The sequence below is a fragment of the Dromiciops gliroides genome, chromosome 3, assembly GCF_019393635.1.
Source record: "Dromiciops gliroides isolate mDroGli1 chromosome 3, mDroGli1.pri, whole genome shotgun sequence".
Classification (NCBI taxonomy): domain Eukaryota; kingdom Metazoa; phylum Chordata; class Mammalia; order Microbiotheria; family Microbiotheriidae; genus Dromiciops; species Dromiciops gliroides.
The window spans coordinates 355,173,945-355,201,458 of record NC_057863.1 but is presented as its reverse complement, the minus strand read 5'-3'; the positions used below and the strand labels follow the sequence as shown (position 1 = coordinate 355,201,458).

The window sequence follows — 27,514 nt, the reverse complement described above, 5'->3', positions numbered from 1 at the left end:
CCACTCATGGTATTATCACCCCCTTTCATAGTTAACAATCTGTAATTGACACGCTAGAATGATTTTTAGATTGACAACAAACTCAAATGATTCCCAGTATGGGGAAAAAACAAATCACCTGGCTTGAGGGATGGTTTTGAGTGAAGCAATGAGTAAACTGTGTTCATTCCCCAATGTCAAATTAGAATTTCTCCCTAGTGCCAGGTTTAGAAGTGTGATATTGGCTGGTTTACCTGTTTATTTTTCTTTTCCTGTTAGTTTTCTGAAATGGTCAAGTGGACACTGATATAGAATGCTATGTAACAACAACAACAACAACAACAACAACAACAAACCCTGTGAATTGATGCAATAAACCTAATACCAGCATAATTTTTAACTGGTGGACATTGATTTTCCAAGCCTTTCAGAAAACTTGGTTCCACCAGGTAGTTAAAGAAAATGTAAGAATTTGCTCAATTCCCACCTAGTTGTTTTTTGTGTTTTTTTTTTTAAATCACAGGTATATCTATATTCCAACTGAACTTAAAATAGTCTTTGTAGAGAGAGAAGTTAGTTTATAATCCAAGGCAGCTTCCATCAGAGGTTCTGTTGTATAAAAGGATGAGCCTGTCACTGCTCTTGTTCCTTTTAAAATTCAACGAAGAGCTTTGTGAAGAATATAAATATTGCTTACAAAACAGAGGAGACAGGCTATCTATTATGGACTGTAAGATCTAAATCTGCCAAAAAATTACAATGTAATCTCAGTTTGTTGAGTCTTTCATAGACACTGCATCCCTTAATGCTTTGGTGTTGGTGTAAGTAATACAATTATGGCATTAAATAGCAAATAAAGGGATAAGGGGAGGAAGATGTTAATGAAAACAGACTCAGGAGTAAATGCTTCCAATAGGAAACCATAACCTTTGAATGCAGATGGCTTATGAAAATCTATATACTTTACTCTGCTTCCTAAGGGTTTCAACTTTTACAACTTGAATTAAGCTTCTTGAAAACTCTCAATGCCTTGTTTTTCAAATTACTTACAAAATAACATTCCCTGCCCCTCACCCCTCCACACACACCTACCCCCCAACCATAATCACCACTCTCCTGGTGACATTGCTTGTCACCTACTCTGTAAGGTGGGGTATATGAGGTGTTCAAGGAAAACTAACATTTCTGATGTGAGGGCTTGCCAAACCCTTTTCAGGACAACTCATCCACCTTTGGTGTCTACATGGCACTCAATTCTCACCTGGTCTCCAAGAAGCTGTAGCAGGCACAGCAGCCACATCCCAGTAAACCCAACTCAGTAGATGGGCTAAACCAGGTTGAGAGTAACTGATGAGTCTAAAAATCATCAATGATTTAGAGGGGTGGCTTTCCCAAGTATTTTAAGACTTCCCCCAGCAGAATGGAGAGATGAAAATATTTTATTCCAGTGGCCATGAAGGCAGCTGAAGAAGCCTCTATGGAGCACTTAGAGCTTGATCAGATATTGAAGACTCCATGGTCACCTACTGCATCCTGGGCCATCGCCAATCATCTTAAGTATATTTCAGTGACTCTGGAAGATTGAATGAGACTGATGACTTTGTGAAAGTCACTTAAATCAAATTCATCCACAAGTCAAGACATCACCCCATGATGTCCTCTTCAAAAACAAAGGAGAAACAACAATAACTCTGTAAAGTAAGAAACTTAGAGATGTTGGGTATGAAATATTCCTTTTTCTTTTTACAACATTGTGTTCTTTCCCAATTAGCAATACAGAAATCTAGATACTTATCTACTTCGAAGCATTATAGGTTTGGTGAGTCAAGCACGATTATATTTTATGAAGCTTCTTGCCTGCCTCTATCGCCTGTAATGTTTAACCATCAGTCAAAGAAATTTCATCTCTGCGGAAGAAGGCATATATTATTTATCCTCAACAGTATACAAACTCTTGTTTCAACTAAGTACCCTTGAAAAGTGATGGATTAATGGTCCGAAAACCACTGTTTATTGTCTGGAGAAAATTTTAATCTTAGCTGAGTCCTGCCTATGAATGAAGCTTCTTCTTGAGAAACTACTTGGAAGTCTGTAGACCCCAATTCATTTGGAGTTTTACTTGCAACGTTTTTGACTAGGATGTTAGATGTGGGCCAATTGTGAGTCATTTGTATGTCTCTTCCCATAGAACTGGACAATTTAAACTCCTTGGCTTAGTAACTTTCCAGTCAATAGTTTCCAAAAAATAATGTCTTTGAAACCTTAAATCACATTTTAGAGATGAAAACATTTTCTCGTTATTGATCTTCTAGAGTTATTGAGTCTCCTGTGTTGATTTAAAAGCACTTACATGGCATTTAATGTTCTTTTCAAGAAACTACTTGGTAATTTTTCTTACAGTTCATCCATACAGCACCAGTCCACAACTCTGAGTCTAAAAGAAAGTGGGGTCAATAATGCAAAAAGAAATCTGAATAATAAGCATATAATTTTACTTGATGAAAAAATATATGTCCTGTAGCTTTAGTTTTAAGATTCCAGCTATTGGTGATTCCCTGCCCCACCCCCAGCTACCAGTGCCTCCCTCTAATTCCCTTGTACAGTCTCAAATGTGCATAAAGAATCATAGATTATAAAATTGAAAGGGACCCCAGAGGACACCTAAAGTTCTCATTTTACAGATGAAAAAACTGAGGTCCATGGAGGCTGATTTCCCCAAGGTCATTCACATAGTACACATCGGAGGAATGATTTGAAACTAGATCCTCTGACTCCAAAGCCAGGGCTTGTCCCTCTACCATGCCCCTTTCTTCTCTAACTATCCTCCCATCCCCAAGAATATAAGCTCTTTAAAGAACTTAGATCGCAACAGTGGCCTGTTTGCTAGTTCTTTGAACATAACCCTTCATCTGCAGGCCCTATGTCTGGCCTCTCACTTTTGCTTCTTCATTTCCTTCCTTCAAAAATTCAGCTTAAATCCAACCTCTTCCAGGACTCCTTTCCTTATTCCTCTCCCCACCTCCTTCTGCTCCACTCAGAGTGCCTCCCAACCACTTTTGTGGGGTGTTTAGGGAGGTGTGAGGGCGTGTTGGGCCCTTTTTCAGGGCTGTTCATCTACCTTTGGTATCTACCTTCACCCAACTCTTACCTTTGACTCCAAGAAGTGCAGCAGTCACACTCCACTAAAATGTCTGGGCAGACAGGCTAAACCAGGTCAAGTTAGCAACAGGCCTCAAATCTGTCAGGGTCACACAGCTAGTAAGTGTTAAGTGTCTGAGGCCAGATTTGAACTCAGGTACTCCTGAATCCAGGGCCAGTGCTCTATCCACTGCGCCATCTAGCTGCCCCATTTTTCCTTCATTTTGATCAATTTGCAAGGCTACATGCATCCCCAGAAAGCTGGGAAACAATTTTTATGGCCAGTACTTCTGATAAAGACCTCATTTCTAAAATATATAGGGAACTAAATCAAATTTATAAGAATCCAAATCATTCCCCAATTGAGAAATAGTCAAAGGATATGAACAGGCAGTTTTCTGATGAAGAAATGAAAGCTATATATTGCCATATGAAAAAATGCTCTAAATCACTATTGATTAGAGAGATGCAAATTAAAACAACTATGATGTACCACTTGACACCTATCAGATTGGTTAATATGAAAAAAAAAGGAAAATAATAAATGTTGGAGAAGCTGTGGAAAAATTGGAACACTAATGCATTATTGGTGGAGCTGTGAACTGATCCAACCATTCTGGAATTATGCCCAAAGGGCTATAAAGCTCTACATGCCCTTTGACCCAGCAATACCACTTTTGTGTCTTTTCCCCAAAGAGATCATAAAAAAGGGAAAAGAACCTACATGTACAAAAATATAGCTGCTCTTTTTTTTGTGGTGGCAAGGAATTGGAAATTGAGGGGATGTCCATCAATTGGAGAATGGCTGAACAAGTTGTGGTATATGAATGTAATAGAATTCTATTGTACTTTAAGAAACAATGAGCAGGAGGAGTTCAGAGAAACCTGGAAGGACTTGCATGAACTGATGATGAGTGAGATGAGCAGAACCAGAAGAACATTATACACAGTAACATCAACATTATGTGTTGATCAACTGTGATAGACTAGATTCTTCTCACCAATCCAATGGTACAAGAAAGTTCCAAAGGACTCATGATGGAAAAGGCTTTCCAAATCCAGAAAAAAAAAGGAACTGTGCAATATGGATACTGATTGGACCGTACTATTTCTTTTGTTTTTGGTACTGTTGTTTTTCTGTTTTGAGGTTTTTCCTTTTTGCTCTGATTCTTCTCTTAAAGCATGACTTTAATATGTTTAATTAAATATGACAGAAATATGTTTAATGTTATTATGTATATATAACCTATGTCATATTACCTGCTGTCTAGGGGAGGGGGGGAGGGAGAAAAATTTGAAATTGGAAATTTTATATAAACAAATGTTGAAAGCCATCTCTACATGTAACTGGAAAATAATAAAATACTTTTATTTTTTAAAAAAGACTATAGGCATCCCCATTTTTTCAGATGAGAATTAAGGCATAAGTGCCCCAGGTTACTAGGTTGTTATTACCAGAACACTTAGGAATTAGGAGCCCCTGGGAATCTTTTGGCTCACTCACATATTGGCATCACTGTTCTAATTCTACTGTCTATTGGAGTCCATGTTTCATGGGTCCGGTCACTTAGTTGGGCAGCTAGGTGGCACAGTAGAGAGGCTCAGGCCTGGATTCAGGAGGACTCATCTTCCTGAGTTCAAATCTGCCTTCAGACACTTACTAGCTGTGTGGCCCTCAACAAGTCACTTAACCTGTTTGCCTGAGTTTTCTCATCTGTAAAATGAGCTAGAGAAGGAACTAGCAAATCACTCTAGTATCTTTACCAAGAAAACCCTAAATGGAGTCACAAAGAGTAGGACACAACTGAAAGATGATTGAACAACAACAACAACAAAGAGTAGGGCTTCTTATTGTTGAGTCATTTTAGTCATGTCCAACTCTTCGTGACCCATTTGGGAATTTCTTGGCAAAGATACTGGAGTGGTTTGCCATTTCTTTCTCCAGCTCATTTTACAGATGAGGAAATTGAGGTAAACAAGGTTAGGTGACTTGTCCTGGGTCACACAGCTAGTAAGTGTCTGAGGTCATATTTGAACTTGGGTCCTCCTGACTCCAGGGCCAGCACTCTGTCCACTGTACCACCTAGCTGCCCAAATATTAGTGTAGTGCCATGCTTTTTTTTTAGGGAGTGCATAAAACAAACCTAAATTGACTGTGTTCTAGTTCCATTTCTGCCCCTTATTTCATGTGTCACCTTAGGAAAGTCACTTATCATCTCTGAGCCTCTCAGTTCACTCATTTGTAAAATGAGAGAATTTAACTAAATAATCTGATCTCTATGATCCCGGGAATTGGGAAATTACTTAGTGGATAAGTGTCAGAAATTACTGCATCATTAAAAATATTTGGATTGGTATTATATGCTACACAATTGTGATGAAATAATGGGATTTAGCAGATACTCAAAGACCCACCTGGAGATTAATCTAGACTGATTGAATCAAGTGAGAGTGATTGACTGCTGATTAGCCTACTTCAAGTTAACTGGATTGTAATCACACCTGGCTATCCCTTAAGAAGGTATTGTTCTCAGAAGCTAGACTGTGAACTCAACTTGAGAACACCTTCAAAACCAATGGATTTGGATGATGCCAACCAATCAGCTTGAAGCGGTGTGTAAGGACCGCCTCTGTTCCAGACCTATAAAAAGCTTCCACAATCAGCTTGCTGGAGAGTTCCTGATTAAAGCAGGCTGGTGGAGGAAGACTTGAGGAAAAACCCAACCAGGCTGGAACTCTATGCTAGATAGGCCTTTTCTTAACTTTTTGAACTCCATGTTAATACCTGTATGCTTTAATAAATGTTTAATTCCCAAAGACTGGTGCTGAAGCTTCTAATTTAAGGCAATCACACAATATAGATTTTAAACATCACACAATAAAACAACTTAGTGGATGTCAGGAGTGGGGCAGGCAGGGAGTGATGTGTGTGTGGGAGGAGTAGAATCATATGGTTTAGAGGAAGGGGCTTAGAAAACATCTACTCTTTATTTTACAGATGATTAAACAGATGCATCCAGAGAATAGAAACCATAACACAGCTAGAGAAACGCTGAGCTCGAGTCTGATGCCAGATTTCTCCTTCACATTAAACACAGTGTGTGCTTCCTATCATACCATGCTGGTAACTGTCCCAAGACACTCCTCATTCTATGTCATTTTATACATAGCACCAGTAAGCCCCCCTTTTATTGGATCTGATGGGCTGGCTTACACCTTTAGCATAGATCTACAAAACTTAACAAACCCAAATATGGAAGAGTGTTCTCATCCAGGGTATATCCCACCTATGTTTAGAAAGTTTTGTTGTTTGTCTTCCTAAGAAACAGAACCAACCTGTGTCATCTATATGCAGCACTAATCAATCAATGGACAAACACTCATTAAGCACTCACTATTTGGTAAGCACTGGAGATAATTTGAGAGCAAAAAAAATAGCCCCTGTTCTCAAAGAGGTCACATTCTAATCATGGGAGAAAACATACCTATAAATAGGTATATTCAAGATACAGAGTGGATGAAAGGGAAGGGGAAGGCTCCAGCAGCTGGGGATGGAGGGGGAAGAGAGGAGTGAAAGGTGAAAAAGCAAGAAAACCCTCCTGCAGAAGGTGGCATTTGAGATGTCCAGAAGGAATTCATGAATTCTAAGACATAGAAATACTACTACTACTACTATCAATCATCATCATCATCGATATAGTGATTTAAGGTTTGCAAATCACTTCACATAAGTTATCTTGTTTATTCCTTAAAACAATCCAGTGAGGTAGTATGAGGTAGGTGTTATTATTATCCCCATTTTACAGATAAAGAAATTGAAGTTGAGAGGCTAAGTGTCTTGCCCCTGGTCTCACAAATATTAGTCTTGGAGATAGGATTCCAAGTCAGTTCTTTCTGACTCCAATTCACATAGTATTAACCTAGATGTCTTCAGCAAGGTTAAATGGAAGAGCATTCTAGGCATAGTGTTTGCTGGTAGAAAGGCATGGTGATGGGAGATGGGGTGTTATTTGTAAAGAACAGCAAATAAGCCATTATGATTTAACTGTACAGAGTGCAGGGGTGAGTCATGTGTAAGAATATTGGAAAAGTAGAAAAAACCAAGTTGGGAAGGGCTTTAAGTACCCAACAAAACAGTTTTTATTTGATTCTATCAGTAATAGGGAGCCATAGCAGTTGACTGAGAGAGATATGTGTGTGACACCAGTCAGTCCTTAGTTTTAGGAAAATAATTTCACCCCAGTGTGGAAGACAGATTGAAAAAGGAAGAGACCTAAGGCAGGGACTCTTCATAAGAGTTATTACAATAGTCCAGGTAAGAAGTGATGAGGGCTTGAATTAGAGTAGGGGCTATAACTGAAGAAAAAGGGAAATATATGAGATGTGGAGATTGATGTGACAAGATTTGGCAATTGGTGAGGTATATAGACAGAGAGTATGAAGTCAAAGATGACACCAGGGATATGGCCTCAACAGTCATGGGGATATTCAAGAAAAGGGTGAGTTTAAGGGAAATATGATAAGGACACTTTGGAACATATTGAATTTAAGCTGCCTAGAGCACATCCAGGTTGAAATGTCCAATAGACAGTTGGTGCTGTGGGGACTGGTGTTCAGGAGATAGACTAGGATTAGCTCTAGAGTTAGCTTGTGTTTCTGCCACTATTTTTTCCCTAATAAGTGCTAGCAGAAATCTTTGCTTACTTCACATGTCTTCCATTAAAGATAAGAGATTTTGTCACTTGCCCTGGGAACACAGATGATTTTATTTGGTCCAGGAATAACTATAAGAGAGCCTTTTTAAAAAAAAGTTTAGGAGATGTATACTATTTTTTCACTTTATTTTTTGTGTTATTTTTTTCTAGTAGTCTGTTTCTTCTTTCACAACACAACTAATATAGAAATATTTTGCATGATTGCACATGTATAAGCTATATTAAATTGCTTAGCATCTTAGGGAGGGGAAAGGGCATGGATAAAGGGAGAAAATTTGGAACTCAAAAAAATTTTAAGTGAATGTTTAAAAATAGTCTTTACATGTAATTGGGAAAAATAAAATATTAATTAGAAATTTTAATTAAGTCAAGGAGATGGCAAGTTAGATCAGCCTCTCTTTAAACTCACTGCTCACATTGATCCCCAAAGAAATTCTGATTTGGGATTGCCATCCAATATATTTCGCTGTTAATGATAATGACCCATGAGGTGGAGCCAAGATGACAGAGAGAAGCCAGGAAGTTGCCTGAGCTCTCCTAAGTTTCCCTCAAAAACAACATTAAATCAAGCCTCTAAACAGATTCTGAAACTATAGAACCTACAAAAAGACAGAGAGACATAACCTTCCAACTTGAAGTAATTTAGAAGACTTCATGAAAGGTTGGTCTCACTTGGGCAAGAGGGGAATGCAGCACAGCTCACAGCACAGTGCAGCACAGAGGGGGTCTGGGCAGGTCAACACGAGGCTCTTGGCCACAGTGGAGCAACTGAGGTACCTTGATCTGGTGACGCAGTGGGCCAGTGGTGAGATTTGCCAGCACCAGCTGAGAGGGCAGGCTGCCAGTTGAGGGACCACCCATGGGATAGACACAACTGGGGTTGGCCATCCCAGTACCTGCAGCAAGTTCAGGGAGTAAGCCTAGGGTGGTGAGAAATCCACAAGCCATAGAGGCCCCAGAGTAGAAAGCCACTGACACAGCCCCTATCTCCCAGTATAAGAAGTTTGAAACAGTGGCCCTTGTGCCCCAGGAGCAGACCTTAACTTCAAAAAAAAATAAGCTGCAATATGAGTAAGAAACAGAAAAGGGCTCTTACCATTGAGAGCTTCTGTGTCAACAGGGGAGAGCTAAACACAAACTTAGATGAGGACAATACTCTCAAATTGCCTACATGTGAATCCTCAAGAGGGAAGATGAATTGGTCTCAAGACCAAAAAACCTTCTTGGAAGAGCTCAAAAAGGATTTTAAAAATCAGTTGAGAGAGGTAGAAGAAAAATGGGGAGAGAAATGAAAGCAACACAAGAAAATTATGAAAAAAGAATCAGCAGCTTGGAAAAGGAAGCACAAGGATTGACTGAAGAAAACAATTCCTTAAAAAATTCATCTGGCCAAATGGAAAAGGAGGTGCAAAAGCTTACTGAAGAAAGCAATGACTTAAAAATTCGAATTGGACAGATTGAAGCTAATGATTCTATGAGACACCAGGAATCAGTCAAACAGAATCAAAAGAATACAAAATAGAAGAAAATATGAAATACATCATTGGAAAGACAACTGACCTGAAAAATAGATCCAGGAGAGACAATTTGAGAATTATTGGACTGCCTGAAAGTCATGATCAGAAAAAGAGTCTAGACACCATATTCTAGGAAATTATCAAGGAGAACTGCCCTGATATTATAGAATCAGAGAATGATGATAGACATTTTAGCATTTTAAGGTTTTATAAAGCACTCTGAAAGGTAGATAATATTATCTCTATTGTATTGATGAAGAAATTGAGACTCAGAAAGGTTTGTTGACTTGCCTCTGGTCTTAAGACTAATAAGTTTGGGAGACAGCTAGGTGGCACAGTGGATAAAGCACTGGTCCTAGATTCAGGAGGACCTGAATTCAAATGCTGCCTCAGAAACTTGACACTTACTAGCTGTTTGACCCTGGGCAAGTCACTTAACCCTCATTGCCCTGCCAAAAAAAAAAACACCCCAAAACAAAAAAGCAACCTAATGAATTTGAATACCAAAATTTAAAGCTCTAGTCTCATGTCTCCAAGTGTAGGCATGTATCAACTAAACTAGATTGCCTCTTATTGTGCCCACATGATATTTAGCTTCATAGCAGTAGCACAGTGTATAGAGTGTTGGGCATGGAGGCAGGAAGACTCATCTTCATGAGTTAAATCCACCCTCAGACACTAGGTGTATGACCCTGGACAGGTTACTTAACCCTGTTTGCCTCATCTTCCTTTTCTGTAAAATGAACTGGAGACGGAAATAACAAACCACTCCAGTATCTTTGCCAAGAAAATTCCAAAAGGGATCACAAAGAGACAGACACAACTGAAAAAAAAAATGAACAACAACAAAATTGAATTTCCTAAAGGTCAAGAATGTTAAATCAACTTTGAAGAAATAAGACTATGGCAATAACTAACAGTATTGTTGTTGTTATTGCTGTTGTTTTTAGTGGAACCGATTATTTTATAGCAAGATGCTTCCATCAACTGAAAACTAAAGGTGGGGTATGGATGAATCCAGATGCATTTAAGATTTTGGTCCAACTTCCAAAAACATGAAAAAGAAAAAAAAAACCTTTAGTATCTGTCTGGTGTACAAGCCCTTAATGAAATGTCACCTGGGATTCACAAGCACATCTCCAACATCATCAGTGTTAAAGAGAATTAAATGAATCTACCTACATTGGTTCTAGCCATTCAAGGTTTTTAGAGTGAAAACACAAAGTAAACTGTCACTTAAAGATTCCATTTCCAGGCAGCTAGATGGTGCAGTGGTTAAATCACCAGCCCTGGATTCAGGAGTACCTGAGTTCAAATCCAACTTCAGACACTTGACACTTACTAGCTGTGTGACCCTGGGCAAGTCACTTAACCCCCATTGCCTGCAAAAAAAAACCCCAAAACAAACAAACAAACAAAAAAAATATTCCATTTCCCTACCAAATGAGTCAAAATGGCATTTTGCACCAAAGTATTATCTTTATACAATTGAAATGGAAAATCTTGTCCAGGGAAGGATTTGGAATTCATAGTAAAATTTGCATTGAATTGCAAAATAGCTTTTTGATGTGATAGTGTGGCTCTCTTTTTTTAATCATGGACTTTCAGAATAAAGACTGAGTGTGGCTAAAGAGTAACTCATCCTTTCCCTTCTCATACCCTAGATGTCTGGTGAATGGATCACTTTTCAAATCTGAGTCTGCACATTGTCACTTTGCTGGCAATACCCACACCCACTTATGCTCTGTGTTCTAACTTTAAAGATGATTCTTTCATTCATCCAATAAACATTCATTAAGCATCTACTATGTAGTCAGAATGTAGACACTTTGCCATGTGTCTCCGGTTAATGGGGAAAAAAAATAGTATACTTTTTTGGATATGAAAACCATACAGACATGGCCACCTTTGCTTTGCCTTGCCTGTAAACTATTCTGTCTTACCAAAGCTGACGAGTCAGACAAAAGGTAAGAAATTAAACCTAGAAAAGTTTGGGAAAGAACCATATTGATTTCTTTTACTACTTTATGTATACCTGTAAAAAATAAAATAGCATAGTCTATATATGCAACTGGCCAGAGAAACAGAAATCAACTTCTTTTAAATTTGGGGGGCAGCAACTAAGTTGTGTGTTTTCCTCCCATGCCCATTGATGCTAATTCTGTAACTCTATCTAGGTGCTTTTTTTTGGGTACAAAGGTCTAGGGGCTGGGGAGGGAGGGGGTCTTTTGTGTTTTCCAGTGCAAAGTGATTCTGATCAAAAAAGGCCAAGGTTTCAGCTCCAAGTACCTGACATTTCCATCTGAATCTACTTTTAAAAAAAAAGGTTTAGTTTTTCAGGAAAAGAACCCCTTTACGCAATCCTGAAACTGATCTTTAGATTTACTTTTCCTTAATCAATAGGAAAAAAAACGTGATTGCAATTCAATACTTATCTGCCTCTAGCACAAGACAAACTGAATTTTTGGTTTCGTGAGCAAGTCAGAGATTCAGACATCATTTCAGTAATCAGAAATAATTGGCATCAAGTAGGGGAGAGTTGACATGAATTCCGGTTTTACCTAATTTTTTCCTGGTTTACCAAGATTTGGTTTAATATTTCTGACTCAATTCCTCCAGTCTCTACAGAACAGGTTAGTGGCACTTTTTCCATCTTGTTAACAATTTTACTGAGAAATGTGAATATGAACATAAATCGTGATTGGTACTGTCTAAACCTGTGCCTCATCTTTGTTTAGGCTTGTATGTGTTTTCTGTTCGAGTCTTGGTACCAGTTCCAGCCAAAGTGACCATTTAAGATATGTTTGCATTAGGAATGTGTTTTCGGTAACCGTGAAATAGACCATAGAAGCCTTTCTCATAGATTGTACCTGCTGCTTGCCTATGAAATTGGGCTAGACTAGCACTGTGAACTAAATGCTATGATACATCAAAGTCATAGTGTCCTTGCAAGGTTGTGTTGAACAGATTCCACTACATATGTATGTACTTAAATTCTTATAAATGTGTATGAATACAACTAAGGGTGGGCATCTGTGCTGGCACCATAATGCAATGCAAACTCCCATAAGCTCAGTATATCCTCACTATTATGTAGAGGAAATTTCTTGGCATTAAATGAATGGGAGCAAAAGTGAAAACAAATGTGTTTGCTCTCCATTGATCGTCCTTGGATTCATTTAGTGGTATTAGTTCTATTACAATAAAATGTACCAGACTCCATTTTTTATTATAATTTATAAGGCAAGGTCCTAATGTTCCCTCCATGTGCACTCCCCCCACACACACACATATTATCACAATATAACATTGATTTCTCAGTAGAAAAGAAATAGACAGGTGTATGCTGCCTTTGTACCTGGACAAAACTTCTAAATGAGGGTTTGATTCCATGCTGCAGAGGAATTAAATGATAAACATAGAATCTTTCCAACCAGAGAAGCCCATCTCATTTTAATTGCCTTTTAGTGTATCACAATGGAAAACCACTAATTCTAAAAACAGTGTACCTCACAGAGGATCAGCAGAGTTTTTATTTAGGATTCAAGAAGGACATGGCTCTCTCTCATCAGGTGCTATTTATTAATAATGGTTTTTGCATTGAAGATTCCTTTTCCGCCTCTCTTGGAGCACTCATTGATTCCATACCATACCTGGCAATTTACACTTAAGACTAGAATGATTCTATTATACTTTCAAATTAGCTTCTTGTCATCGGGGCAAGGGGGGAGGGCTCTAATTCATTAGTAAAGTGTTGAACTTACAGGGACCTGCCACCTCTCCTGAAATTTTAACCTGATTCATAATGGTAGATGTGGTTATGGGAAGCTTTTACACGGCGGTTTTGATGTGCCCAGGGATTTACCACTAAGCGCATCTGGTACTCTATTTACTGGGGCCCTATGGGTATTTTTTTTCTTTTTCTTTTTAAAATTCCAGGATGAATTATTCATCATTACTTAGAATTTGGGTCTCTTTCATCTTCACACTTGTACAGCACCAAGGTGAGTACTCCTGACTTTCTTAGCACTCTTGATTAACATACTCCCAGACTCATAATAATGAAGCTCTTGAAGGTACCATGTGTTTAAATGCAGGTGTATATTTATGTGCCTACAGATATAACAGAAAATGCCGACATTAATTCTAAAAGTGTATCAGGGTAGAAATTATTCTTAGTATACCCAGCACCTAGAACAATGCCTGACACATAGTAGGTGCTTAATAAATGCTTGTTGGTTGGTTTGTTGATTAATTAATTATAGCTTATTAACTTTTTTCCTTTTTTAAAAAGTTCCAACATAATACATATTATGAGGCCAGGTTTCCCTGTTAGTGTGTTGTAAAATATACATTTATAATAATTCAAGTGGAGGTAGAAGGTTTCCTTTCACTGGAGATCTTTGAGTTATGACTAGATGACAGTTCACTGGAGTTTCTATAGAGGGGGTTCTGGTTTAGATAGATATTGGATGAGATAACTTCTTTGGTCTTTTGGTCTCTGAGATTCAGTACTTTATTTTTTTAAGTATGCACGAAATAACTGTCTGTGTTGGTACAAACTAACACCACCAATATAATAGAGATTCAACTTCTTTCACTGGATTTCTGGCATAAGGAACTTGAAGGTTTTCCTTGTAATGACCCAAACAGAATTTTTAAATATTCTGAGAGTTCCATAAATTCCTGTGTTACAGACCACAGAGAGGAAATGCCAGGTAGAAGAGAAAAGTCTTGCATCTTACTGATCCCCAACTTTTCTCTTATAAAACTGTCCATTAGAAAGGAAATCATATCTGTTTCTCCCTTGTGCTATGTCTTCCATGACATTTCTTTAAATTTTAAGCTTGAAATCAGAAAAAAAAAACTGTACAGAAATTTGAAAAGCAACCTTATGTCTTTTTTTCCTTATCCCTTGTCTATAAAACATGATTATACTATGTCTGCTTGTTTAAGATAACCAGAACACCTATGTAACCCCATCATTTTTTTCTTGTGTTGTTTTGGAAACCTCAAACAGAATTGATGCTGTGACCAAAAAAAATAATAATAATGTGAAATTATATTCAAAAGCAGGCCTTCCCGCCTCTTTGTACCCTTTTCTTTAGGAAGGGAGGCCCCTGGGAAATGCAGTTTTTACAGTGAAATAGTCAGTCTTAATTTCAGGGACTTGATGGTAGCCCAGAGAATTCTCACGCTGACTCTTCCATTAACTTGTGTCACTGATTTGCAGTACTATTAAACCTGCTTTTTTTTTATAACCTGAAGGGAAGACAGAGTTAATTTCATATCTCTAAGGTGGCAGTGATTGTATTTTAAGCCTGACCCACTTTGTAGCACTATTCATTCAACAAGTGCCTAGACTGTGACCAACTTTTCCAGATGTTCTTGTTAGTATTGTTATTAGATTTGACATTGACTGATTGTCCACATTACAGGGCATGTTTCCCTCTTCCATGTAGCAGAAAGTTCCACTCTAAATCATTAGGACCAAAACATCTCTCCACGTGTGAAGAAAGAATATCAGCAACCTTAAGAGACAAGTATAAATTCATTAGGAGTAGAGTTGTAGAAAATCTCTGGTCGCAGTCTGCTATTTTTTTTTTTTCAAGCAGAGCTTAGGGACACAATGGGGGATAGCATCCACCTCCACCCCCATATGATGCCTGAATACTTTGTACTGTTACTTTGTGCTGTCTGAGGCACTATCAGAGTGCTCATTTTCCATGTTAACTGAGCATGGGAACTTACTTTGGACTTGGTTCCCAAGGAGTTCACCTGAAAGGATAAATAGGCAAAATAGTTCTAAAGATTTCTTTTGAAGAGTTCCTTTATCATTAGCAGAATTTTCCCATCTATAAGATGGGGGCAAGAATGCTGATTGTGCCTACCCCACAGAGTTGTTATTAGGAAAGTGCTTTGTAAACTGTAAAATGCTATATAAATGTCATTTGTTATTTATTACATTTTTGGTGAGTGTTCTGGGTACTATGGACCGATTGAAACCTGTTCTCCAGAAGACTTTGGGAATTCCTTCAACTAATCATTTACTTTCTTTTTTTTTTTTTTGTGGGACAATGGGGGTTAAGTGACTTGCACAGGGTCACACAGCTACTAAGTGTCAAGTGTCTGAGGCCGGATTTGAACTCAGGTACTCCTGAATCCAGGGACAGTGCTTAATCTACTGTGCCACCTAGCCGCCCCCCATTTACTTTCTTAAACACATTTAAAAGAAAACCTTGGAAGGACTCAGTTATTTCCTAAATGTTAGAAGTTGAGAAATCTTCCCATATTAAAGTGTTTTAGTTTCATACTCCTACATTTGAATACTGACTGAGTTTCCCAAAGTTTACAATGCTAGTTAACTTCCCAGAAATGCCTAGGGTCAGAGAAATGGTGAATATAGGCTGTTGGCTTGGCTAGCTCTCCCTGTCAACCACTGTTGGCCCATTGAAAGAGACTAGCCAAGTGTCTGGTCAGTTCCAGAATAGGGAAAGTTGAGAGTTTTCCAAGCTGCAGACCATTTACTTTCTGGCCTTTTGACTAGGCTCTTTCATATGAACTGTTGTTCTTCTCAGCTAGAAGGTTCCCAGAGGAGCCAAGATAGTTCTGGCCAAATGTGACTGAACCTATCGGCTCTATCAGTGTGGAGCCAGGGACCTTTCCCAAGAAGAGAGGAACAGCATAAGAATGGGTTGTCAACTTCAACAGCATAGCCAGGAAGTGTCTCAAGAATGGTGGCTAGAAGCCCAAAATAGATTTGGGCCCTAATATGAAAAAAGAGTGGGATAAGATAATGTTTGGTTTTTCTGTTTTTTTGTTTGTTTTGTTTTTTGGTCAGGACTTAAGGGAAACAAGGAGAAAGGCTAAGGCAGGCAGAAGGCAATGAGGTGACTTCAAAGGAACATATTGTTCAGGTTAGGTGCTGGCAATCCATTAGTATTCCCTCAGGGGAAACAGTCTCATTTCCCCAGGTAAACAAGGCCACACCTGGCCAGGATTTAGATGGGAAACTTCTAGGAGTGATGCCAGATTGTCATAAAAGGTGCCATTACTATTTCAGCAGGGGTGACTTTTTTGTAATGATTCTCACCTCTTGGCCAGAGAGATGAGCAGAGGCTCAGTGCCACAACCTCCTTCCAGTAAGCTCTAACATAAGTGACCAACATCCCTTGACCTCTGCAGGATTCTGTGTCTGCCTGTTGAAAGAGATGGGCAGAGAGCCCTCTTTTAGGATTAACTCTCAATCAGGGTCATTCTCATTCCAGGTACTACTACAAACCCTCCACTCCCTTACTGCTCCTGCTTACATTCCAGCTGACATTTCTTTCTTGCTGTGAACTGCTGTGTGATCCTTTTATGAAGGAAGTGGTCTAAAACATGTACATAATCATACATATTCTTGGCTTAGAAGTGCCTTCCAGGCTTAGAGGTCATGATATCCAGCCCCCAGCCTCCAGACTACTAGTTCTTAAACCATCCTAGATGGACAATTCAATTCAATTAAACTCCACAAGCATTTGTGCCAGGCACTGTCCTAGGTGCAGGGGGGGCGGGGGTGGAGAAACACCTACCATTAAGGAAAATACTCTTTACTGGAAGAAATCAACATGTATACAGATAAATGTGTAGAAAACATATCCAGGGTTAATCCAAAGTAATATTGAGTCCAGAGCAAAGAGAAGTGGTTCTCTTGTCCTCAAAGATGTCTAAAAGTATATAATTTCACAATGCTCTATCAGTTAATACCTATATTCCCAAGTCCTAATGACCATCCAGAAAACATGTATCTTTCCTCTTGGAAGCTGACATCCCAAGGTGAAAAAAAAATCCCTCTCAGTCTCCATTTTCCAAGACGAGAAGTCAGAGAGAGGTGAGTTCCTTAGCAGTCTGATTTCTGTTGAGTAAACAAGGCTTCTCGGAAGAGGCTGACTTTGGGAGGGGGTGGAGTTTGCCAGATGTGCAAAGGGGACAGTCATCTATCTAACCACTTCCTCTTTTGACAGTGCAACCCAGGGAGCTCATGTACCCATTTTGGCAGAATGACACCAAGACCCCCAAAGTTGACGATGGAAGCTCATCGGAGATTAAGTTGGCCATTCCAGTTTTCTTCTTTGGAGTTCCGTATCGGACTGTCTATGTAAGTGGAGAAGCGGCCCAACTGTTACACTGCTCTTCTTCTTCTCCATCACCCTGACATTAAGGAAAGCAGTTTAAACATACTCCTCTGATGCTCCAGGACCAGAGGATTTATTAGCAGCCGGATGACAAGTTCTGAGATTTCATGAGCTGATAGGTTTTATGATTAAGAAAGTCAAAGGTATATTTAATGGCTAATGTTCATAGTGGAGGAGTATACAGGGCAATAAATTGCTTTTGTGGGTGATTAAACGCAGAAGGGAAGCAGCAGCCCCAATGCCGTGAACATTATTTCTGCTACATGACAAGGGGGGAAAAGATACAGTGAACCGCAACAAAAATAATATCACTTTTCCAATTTTTCTGGGTGTGAGAAAACTCTGGGCAGCTGCTGTTCTTGGCCTTCCTTCCACTTTGGGGGGCCATGGCGTTGTGGGGTTTGTAACTGTGTCCAAGCAGTCCACAGTCCTGGCTGCTCTGGCTATACTTATAGAGAAGTCTGAGCATTCTCCCCCCCCCCTCCCCCACTCCAAACCTGTGTGTTTGCACAGGCAAATGGCCCTGTTGTCAAGGGAGCACTGGACACCTGTTTTCCTGGGTTATTTGCTTGGTATGAAAGTTTTAGGACGAGTGGGGTTGCTGTTTGCAGACAGAAAGAATGGTGTGATAAATGGTGAAGTGAGTGCAGGTCAGCCCAGTGGCATAAGTCTTTGTGGCTTTGGGATGGGTGTTATGCAAATCATATTGTACCTTTGTGTCCCTCCCTGCTCACCACCACTCCTGGAGGAGAGTGGTGTTATCTGAAGGGGAGGAAACAACTTAGGATCCAAATATGGCCTCAGACACTTTATGTAGATGTGTGACCCTGAATAAGTCACTTAACCTCTGTCTGCCTCCATTTTCTGAACTGTACAATGAGGACAGTAAAAGCACCTACCATTTGTAAAGTGATGAGCATATTGCCTGTTACTTGGTAGTCACTTAATAAATGCTTGTTTCCTAAAACTAGTAACATTTTAAAATATTTATCAATTCATTTTAAAATAACAATAATATACCCATTATGTGTTAAAAAATAAATCAAATTTTTTAATGGAAAAGTACTGTATTTTCCAAAACAAAAATACTAGAGAGGAGTGACAATGTTTTAAATATTTTTGTAAATCTCTTGAATGTCTGGCTTAATAGAAGATAGCTAGACTCTCATATCTACTTCTGTATTCAATCTGTTGCTGCTCTTCATTGTTTTGGTTAATGTCCATGAAGAAAACCCAGCTTTACACAGATGTGAAGAAGAAAAGAGTATTTTAATAGGCAAATAACATCTTAGAACTATTATGGAAATAGTTTTGACCTCACAACCCCCTGAAAGGATCTCAGGTACCCCCAGAGGTCAAAGGACCACAATTTGAGAATTGCTGGATTAGATGGTCTCTAAAGTCTAAATTTAGGATCCTCGGATGTCCGGGCCTCATTTTCATTGTCTGAAAAATAAGAACATTTAACTAGATAACTTCTACTTCCAGGTCCAAATTTATGAGTCTTTGTTACTTCTAAGTACTCAGTAATCTTTTTTGCCTAAAGAAGGTATGCACACCTTCCCCCCCACCCCCACCCCCACCCCCACACCTCCTCCAATGATTTTAGCACATACTTGGCCTAGTCTTTAGTGATTGCCTTTAGAATCTTGCCTATTGTTCATGCCGATATGATAAGGGATAAAAGACATTCAGTCAATCAATATGTGCCAAGCACTATGTTAGACACTGGGGATACAAAGAAGAAAAATTAGCCTATCTGCAAGGACCTCATATAATATCGATTGATTGATAATAAGGAAATAGGAAGGAAGATAATTATATTCTCCCATATGAGGAATCTTCACAAGTTCCTAGAACAGGAAATTTCTCTAAGTAAAATTATACAATCCACACAATAACCATAAGACTCTCCCCCTATAAACATTTATATTAACAAATGCGTGAAAAGATTGAGTTGTTTATGGGTGCTATGTAAACTGAATTTGCTTATTGTCTTGTGTATTTGCAGCAAGGTTTGGTAATGTAATAAATTGCCCATTTGCAAATCATGAGGAAATCACTGTAGATAGTCATTTACATACCCTGCGTAAACTGTTCCTGGCTTGGTGTTTATATTGTGACTCTAGAAAGAAGTCATTAGAGCACAAGTGATTCTAGAATCAGACACCTGAAGGTTTCACCTTTGCCCTCAGTATGAGACCAGAACTCAAGAGAAGATACCTAAATGGCTCATCTACAATGGGCTATGGCTCATTCTGCAGTGACGACTGGATGAGGCCGGGCATAGCTGATTTCTCTTTGACTGACAGTCCTCTCTTGTGGCAGAATGAGAATCCAGTCTTACAGGGGCTCTCACATTTTTTCCTCTCTTGTTTTTTTTTCCTCTCTCTTTGCTTCTCTGTTTTGGTCTCTGTCTGTTTGTCTCTCTAGTATGCACATACACAAGCTCAGTGATGTATGACGGGCTTAAACAAAGATGGGAAAGGGAACATAAAAATGAAACTGATTATTAATGAGAAATGAAATTGACTATAAATTGAAAGTGAAATGAAGCCATTGGAATTGCCTGAAAAGTAAACAGACCTCCTGATGTGGAAGGTGGGAATTGGTGTTTTAGGGTGCCAAGTCTGTGATTTGAAAGCCGTCTTTGATTCAATGACTAAGGAGATGTCTATCATTATGAGTGACTGCAATTGTTGGTTTTCATTCCCTCATAGGAAACTCTTCTTCTGTTTTGTAGGTCAATAATAACGGGGTTGTTTCCTTCAATGTGCTGGTGAGCCAGTTTACCCCAGAATCTTTTCCTCTGACAGATGGCCGGGCCTTCATCGCCCCATTTTGGGCAGATGTTCACAATGGAATTCGAGGAGAGATCTATTATAGAGAGACCATGGACCCTGTGATCCTGAGAAGAGCCACCAAAGATATCAGGAAATATTTCAAAGACATGGCCACCTTCTCTGCCATTTGGGTGTTCATTGTGACATGGGAGGAGGTCACATTTTATGGCGGGAGCAGTACCACACCTGTAATAATCCACATTTTCCTTTTTGTTTTTCCATTCTCATTCTAACAGCCAATCCATGCCCATTTTAACAACAGTCAAAGAGAGTTTTATTGCTAGAGCACAGAAATTCAGTGAGGAGCTCAGATTACTTGTATAATAATCATTGTCTTGCTTTTCACCCACTTTCTGGAGCAGAGAGGGAAATACCATGCTTAGTCAGTCCAGCTTGCCGCAATGTTTAAGGGGATGTGTCTTCCCAAACCCAAAATATTGTGGAAGTCTAAATTAAGTCTTTCGGTTGTCTTCTCTTAGAAGAGGCTATGCCCATTTTGTGGAAGAATAAACTGAGGTCCAGAGAACTATCCCAGGTTATACATTGTTTAGTGACCAATCTAGGAACCTCAGAGTTTGTTCCTTTTATAGCTAAGGTACAAGTGTCTCTTTCTAATTCTAAAACTAATCTTTTTTTAATTTCCATCTTTCACAAAACCTAATAGGAGGAAGAGAATAGACTGCTGGATATGGAACACAAATAACCTAAACTCATTTTCTGTCATGCCTTTTTACTTTTTATTGTGACCAAGACAGAAATTACTCCTATTTGATTTTAATTTGAGTGGGCAGGTAGAGTGTTTCAAGAATAAGGGCTGAACATCTGCTCCAAAACTCCCAAATGAGCAGTTAGATAAAAGTTTAAATAAAATAGATTATCTCCAGCATTATCCCAGAGATAATCAACTTTACCTATAAAGAAATGATGAAGCATACTTTGTCAGGAGAGCCTGATACTTATTTGGTTTTGTTGGAAATGGGTATGTTTGAAGCATGGGAAGACCCTTTAGCTTTGCAAATAAATCATCCATTGAGCAAAGGCACTCAAGAACCTGGCCCTTGCTTTCCTAGGAATATTTCCAATTCCCTTTCCATTGCATTCAGTTGTTTGGGGGTGAAGAATGGTAACCAGTGAGTTCGATCCAGGGGTGAGAAACTGCTGGGTTTGCAAGTCACACCCACAATACAGTGAGCACATGCTTTTTAGCACCTTCCACTCCGATTATCAAGAAGCACTTTATTGCTAAGAGGTTCTGTAGAACAGAAAGACACAAGTTTAAGAGTGGGATGCATTGACTAGAAATAACCTCTAAAGAAGCATACATTTCCCTCTGTCATGTTATGGATTGCTAACGATTCTGTGGGTGATGTTTTATGTCTTTTATGCGTCGTACCTTACAGCGTTAGGCTCCAGGATGCCAGCAATCGATAAATTTTAGTGTCAGAGGCGGAAAAAAAAGAGAAAAATGCCCATCAAATGCTGACCACTGTTCTTTTAAAAAAAAAAAAACTTCCTTCAGCAATAAAAAATGGCAATATAATTTAGATTCTTTCTGTTTTGTGCTTTAGAGTAAATTTCTAGACTAGGAAAGAACTCTTTCTGAAAGGATGAATGAGGTAATACCCTAAGTACTTTGAGCTCCTTGAAGAAAAAGGCTAGTGAAACCTTCAGTTCTGTAAAACAGCTTCATCAATACCAAAAACCTTTAAGCCCGTCCCACTCAAATTAACTGATGATCCCTTTCCTTTGCCTACTGAGACAAAGTCCTTCGCTGGTACCTCTCTCTATCTTTAAGTAAATAGAACAAAGGCCTTTGCCCAAGACATAAAAGCTTAGAGCTCTGCAGAGAGAGAATCTCATGGAAGAACAACGGTAAGTTAAAGAGAAGAGTAGTTAGAGTTTTCTGAATGTTCTTCTAGGCTTTGGACAAATGTATAGACCTGCTGTCCCCAGAGTGTGATTGGAACTCTCTGAAAGAATAAAGAGGCTTTTATGAACCTAATCCCTTTCCCTTCCCCAGAGACTGAGGTAGTATAGGGGGAGAGAAGGATTATGGCTCCCTTCTGTTGGGGGGGATTAATTTTTGTGTTGTGGTTGTTCTTGTTGAGTCATTTCAGTCATGTCCAGCTCTTTGTGACCCCATTTGTGTTTTTCTTGGTAAAAATACTAGAGTGGTTGGCCATTTCCTTATCCAGCTCATTTTATTTCTACAGACGAGGAAACTGAAGCAAACAGGGTTAAGTGCCTTGCCAGCGTCACACAGCTAGCAATTGTCTAAGGCCGGATTTGAACTCAAGTCTTCCCGATTCTAGGCCCAGCACTCTAGTATCCACTGCACCACCTAAGTTTGTATATTTGTGATTATCTTTCAAAGTAAATATTCCTTTCGTTAATGTTGAGGGTTGCAAAAATTAAATAAAGATACTTAGAGGATTAGAAGAGCTGATAGCATATTTTAAGAACTAAATTAGTGTAAACCAAACTAGTGTGAATACTCCACCCCGCCAAGCTCCCCTCGTCAGCATGGACCTGGCTGCGTCTGTCCTTTACCATGTTTAGAAAAACTAAATTAAATTAAAAGCTTTGTTGATCACCCTCAGGAGCATTGCTGGTAAATTAGCCCAAGCAGGTTGGTTTTGAGCTGTCTCCTGTGATCAGCAATGAATCATTCTTGTAGTCTACTTTGGCAAAATATGCTTTAGATTTTATTTCAGAGAAAGAAATGTGTTTCTTGATAGGGATTCCCAGCACAGAGGATGAGAGTACAGCTTATCTAGTCTTTGTATGGCCACAATTGGGGAATCTATGTCCTGGAGGGTCTGATATTCACTTCTCCCCACTATTGGACCTTGGTGTAATCTGCAGCTAGTGGTGCCCCTTCTCTTTGTTCTACTTTTCCTGTCTATTGACCAGAGGTAATGAAGGAAGGCAGATAGATATCTGTGTGGCATCATCAGGAATGCCATCTGCTATAGCAAGAACAGGCCCTTTGGTGAACAGGTCATCCTCGACAAACGAGCTCTTCTTCACTCCACTCACATGAAGATTCCTTCCCTCCAGGCCTTTCTGAGTGGCCAAAGGTAAAATCGATGGCTTCAGTATCTTCTAGCTCAGTTTGATTCCGTGGGAGATGGATTTGGGTCTCTCAACATCTTTGGCAGAATGTCAGCCTGGAAGCTAAAAATGTCGATGTGAAAATAACCCCTAGCTAATGAGCACAGGAGGGGCTCAAATGATTAGATGTTGTATGTCCTTTCCACCCTGTTTTTAGTTGATTTTCCTGAAAATCTGGGTCTGGAAAGTAGAGGCACAAGGAGGAATCATTCCTAAGTGTGGGCAGATTGGGCAGATCAGCCGACTGTGAAAGTTGTCTGAGAGGAGCATGGCAGATCTACAGCATCCTTTTTCTTGGGAGGTTAAAGCCGAGAGAAAAGATCTACAAAGATGGCCCAAGAGATGAATTGAAAATACATCCTATCTCCTGCCGTTTGGTCACCAGGGCAGAACATGCAGGAAATGTCTGCCCTCTGCCCATTTCTTTCTTCTAATTCAAAGGGTTGTTCTGTGGACTCAAGGAGATGAACAATAGGTAAAGCGCTTTGTAAATTTCAGAGGGTTATACAGGGTGTCCCAAAAGCCTTAGTGCAGTTTGTTGTTGTTGTTGTTGTATCTAGGAGACAGGCATCGTCAATGTGGCTCCCCTTTCAGGTTTGGTCTGAGAAACATGAGCATAAAGAATTTGGCAAATCTAAAGTGATGCTCAATAATGGTAGCAATTTTCCCCCTACAAAGTGCCTTTTAAACATCACTTTCCAAATTCCATTTTAAGGAAGCAAGAAATCTAAAGATTAGCTATGTATTCCTGAAAGGGAAAAGGCAAACCCTACATTATTAGCACTTCAGTCATGATGAATTTATTTTTAAGAATAATTTTTTGGGTCAAATTGCAGCTATGGGGAAACAAGGTACTGTTCATTTTTACTCCCTGTTGGGCAATTGTTTCTCATACTTTATTCTCATGGTGCCATCTATAGGTGGTCTGGTATATCACAAGCTCAATCCCCGCTTCTGCCTTTCTGTCTTGTAGAGCTCAGAAATGTCAGAGGGGAGATGAGTCAGCCCCTGCATAATCCTCAGACAAATTGCCTTTTAGATAGATAGGTACAGATCTCTCATAGTCCCTTTTGGAGACAGCCAATTCAGAGAAGAGTCAGAGAGAGCCACCAAAAATGGAACTATTTGAATATCTGGGTAGTGAATGGGATAGGGAAGGACAGAATATAAAAGGGACATAGAGTTCATGACAACTTATATTTAGAGCTGGCGGGGACCTTAGAGGTCATACAATCTAACCCCCTCATTTTACAAATCAGGAAATGGGCCTATACAACTGAAGCAACTTGTCCAGAGTTATAAAGCTAGTAAGAGTCAGATTTGGCAGGATTTGAAATCGGGACTTCCTGGAAGCAGGTGAGCACATTAACCATTTTCACTATACTGTCACCTGAGTCATGGGTGTGCTTTCCCTTCTCTAGGTAAATACCTTCCAGGCTGTGCTGATCTCTGATGGGGCATCCACATTTACCCTCTTCAATTATCATGAAATTAATTGGACCACTGGAACAGCAAGTGGAGGTGACCCCCTGACAGGTCTCGGTGGAGTGATGGCCCAGGTAGGTTCCGTTCCTTCTTTCACATCCTCTATGCTACATTGCTCAGATTCTTTTCAGGAATCCTGCAGGCCTCCAGCTGCTAACTAAAGGAGCCAGTTCTTGTTGACCTCATCTGAGCATGGGAAAAACAGGTAGACTTAACAGGTAGTCTTGTCCCTCTACTTTGTGTTTCTTTGACTCTGTTCTTGGGATGAACTGGATCAAGGACGATTCAGGTCCTGTTCCTTCCTGCCTGGAGTGTTGAAAATCTATAAAGGGATACATCTTAATAGTAGATATAGCATGTTTTGAAATTTAGCTCTCTGGCTATGTTGATTAAAAGTGTGTGGTCTGCATGCTCATAAGACATCTCTTGCTTCTATATTCTAGGCAGGATTTAATGGGGGAAACCTCACCAATTTCTTCAGCCTCCCAGGGTCAAGAACCCCTGATATTGTGAGCATCCAAGAGACCACAAATGTGAATGTCCCAGGTCGCTGGGCCTTTAAAGTTGATGGGAAGGAAATTGATCCAGCTAATGGTTGCACTTCCAGAGGTAAAAAAGATTTTTCCCTTCTCTGGAAAAGCGAGTCTGTTTAGTCTAGAGTGACAGCCAGGTTTTTAGGCTGTGGGGGTGGACTCATTCTTGATGCTTTGCTCTTTTGACATATCTCAACTGGGTAAAAGAGATCAAGGTAATTTTAGCATGCACAAGTCATCATGCAGGGAGCTGAAATCCTGTACTTGCTGCTCTGGGTTGCTAAGTCTTAGCCTGGCCCTCAACCCTGTACCTTTCCCTGCATGGCTTCCCAGAAGACCAGTGTCCTGAGGGATTTCTTGAACAGAGAGACAGAAAGCAGCCCTCCTTGTCCACAATATTTCTGTATTTTTGACCATTTGTGCTTCTTTTTATTTGTTCTTTAATCCTTACTTACTCCTCCTGCTCTGCCATCTGCTTTCTGTGGCTTAGCATCACCAGGCAAGTTTGGAACGTTGCCAGGACCTATTGAAGGTAAATTAGGGCTCCCCAGCACAACTAGAAAGAGAAAGCAGTATCACAGTCTCTAGGATTTCTTTCCTCCTAAATCCTCCCAGCAGCAGCTTGAACATCCAGGAATTTGGAGAAAATCAAAGCCAGCTTCAGACCTTGCTGAATGAGCCAGAGAACAAACCTCAGTAGGTTTCCTTTAGGCCAGCATCACAAGTTGGGAGCCTTTTCTGAACTATGAGAAAACTCTTTGGATGTGAAAAAAAGCCTGGGACATTCAGAAGAGCATTTGTGTTTGTGAGGAGCCTGCTTCTGGTCTGTCCAGCCATACTTGGGAAGCAGAAATCCTCTGTGCTCTGCTTACAGGCTAAAAGGGGATTGCCAGCAATACTGGAAGAAACAGGAAAACAAGTGGGCCCAGAATCTCCAAGTTGCCTAGTTTAGGGAGAGGAATGAAGGCTTCATTCAGGTCCTTTTCCCCAACCAGGCTAATCTCTGGTCTCTCTGTAGTCCAAGTAGCCTTACAAGGTCCCCATTTCCTCTCTCTAGCTCATAGAAGTCAGGCCTTCTATCACAGATACAGAAAAGCCAAACTCAGATGGTGTAAGGCAATGGGCTCAAACATGCAGCCCACAGGCCACATGCAGACCACAACACCCCAGAGTGCTGCTTGAACCAGATTAAAATGCAGTTCCTTTCTGATATAAATGTGTCAATATATTAATCTTTTTTTTGCGTTTTTTTATGGGGCAATGGGTCACATAGCTAGTAAGCGTCAAGTGTCTGAGGCCAGATTTGAACTCAGGTCCTGCTGAATCCAGGGCCGGTGCTTTATCCACTGCACCAGCTAGCTGCCCCCTATATATTTCTTTTAAAGATTAACATATTGGGGCAGCTAGGTGGTGCAGTGGATAAAGCACCGGCCCTGGATTCAGCAGGACCTGAGTTCAAATCTGGCCTCAGACACTTGACGCTTACTAGCTATGTGACCCTGGGCAAGTCACTTAACCCTCATTACCCTGCAAAAAGACAAAAAAAAAGAAATATATAAATGTCAATACATGGTACACAGGAATTTTTATGTATGGCTTAGAGGTCTCCGTTTCTATTTAATTTGACACAACTGGTCTAAGGGCCCATGCCATGATGCCTTGCTTTCCCAGCCCCTTCCGTCTAGTATCTTACCCTAGATTTTATGTTTCCAAATGGGTTTCTAATAGTTCAGAGGAGGCTTCAGACTTCTGATATTAGCCTAATGGAAACCTATTGAGTTTTGTTCTGCTTGTTCAGCAAGGTTTAAAGCTACCTTTGATTCTCTCCAAATTCCTGGTTGCTCAAGCTGCTGCTGAAAGGATTCAGGCAGAGACCATTTCCTGGCCCTGAGAGAGAAGGACTCTCTGGTGGCATCTTTATGGACTCTGTAAACAGCAAGGTGTTAAGAATAGCAAATATGTATTCTGGAGGCTGGCCAGCATTAAGCTAGATTGAAAAGAATTTAGTCCCAA

The 27,514-nt window shown here is 39.8% G+C and overlaps 1 protein-coding gene across 2 annotated transcripts in view; it reads left to right on the top strand.

The window, feature by feature from the left end:
- LOC122748586 (tubulin-specific chaperone cofactor E-like protein) overlaps positions 1-27,514 on the top strand; it is a 159,387-nt gene that overhangs the window by 62,718 nt on the left and 69,155 nt on the right. Inside the window, exons 10-14 of one of the 2 annotated variants that reach the window (XM_043994292.1) lie at positions 13,289-13,353; positions 17,356-17,489; positions 20,270-20,557; positions 24,905-25,042; positions 25,412-25,577. In XM_043994292.1, the coding sequence (XP_043850227.1) occupies positions 13,289-13,353; positions 17,356-17,489; positions 20,270-20,557; positions 24,905-25,042; positions 25,412-25,577 (791 nt within the window). Of the gene's footprint in view, positions 1-13,288; positions 13,354-17,355; positions 17,490-20,269; positions 20,558-24,904; positions 25,043-25,411; positions 25,578-27,514 lie in introns of those variants that run through there. The other variant, XM_043994293.1, reaches the window with a different exon arrangement.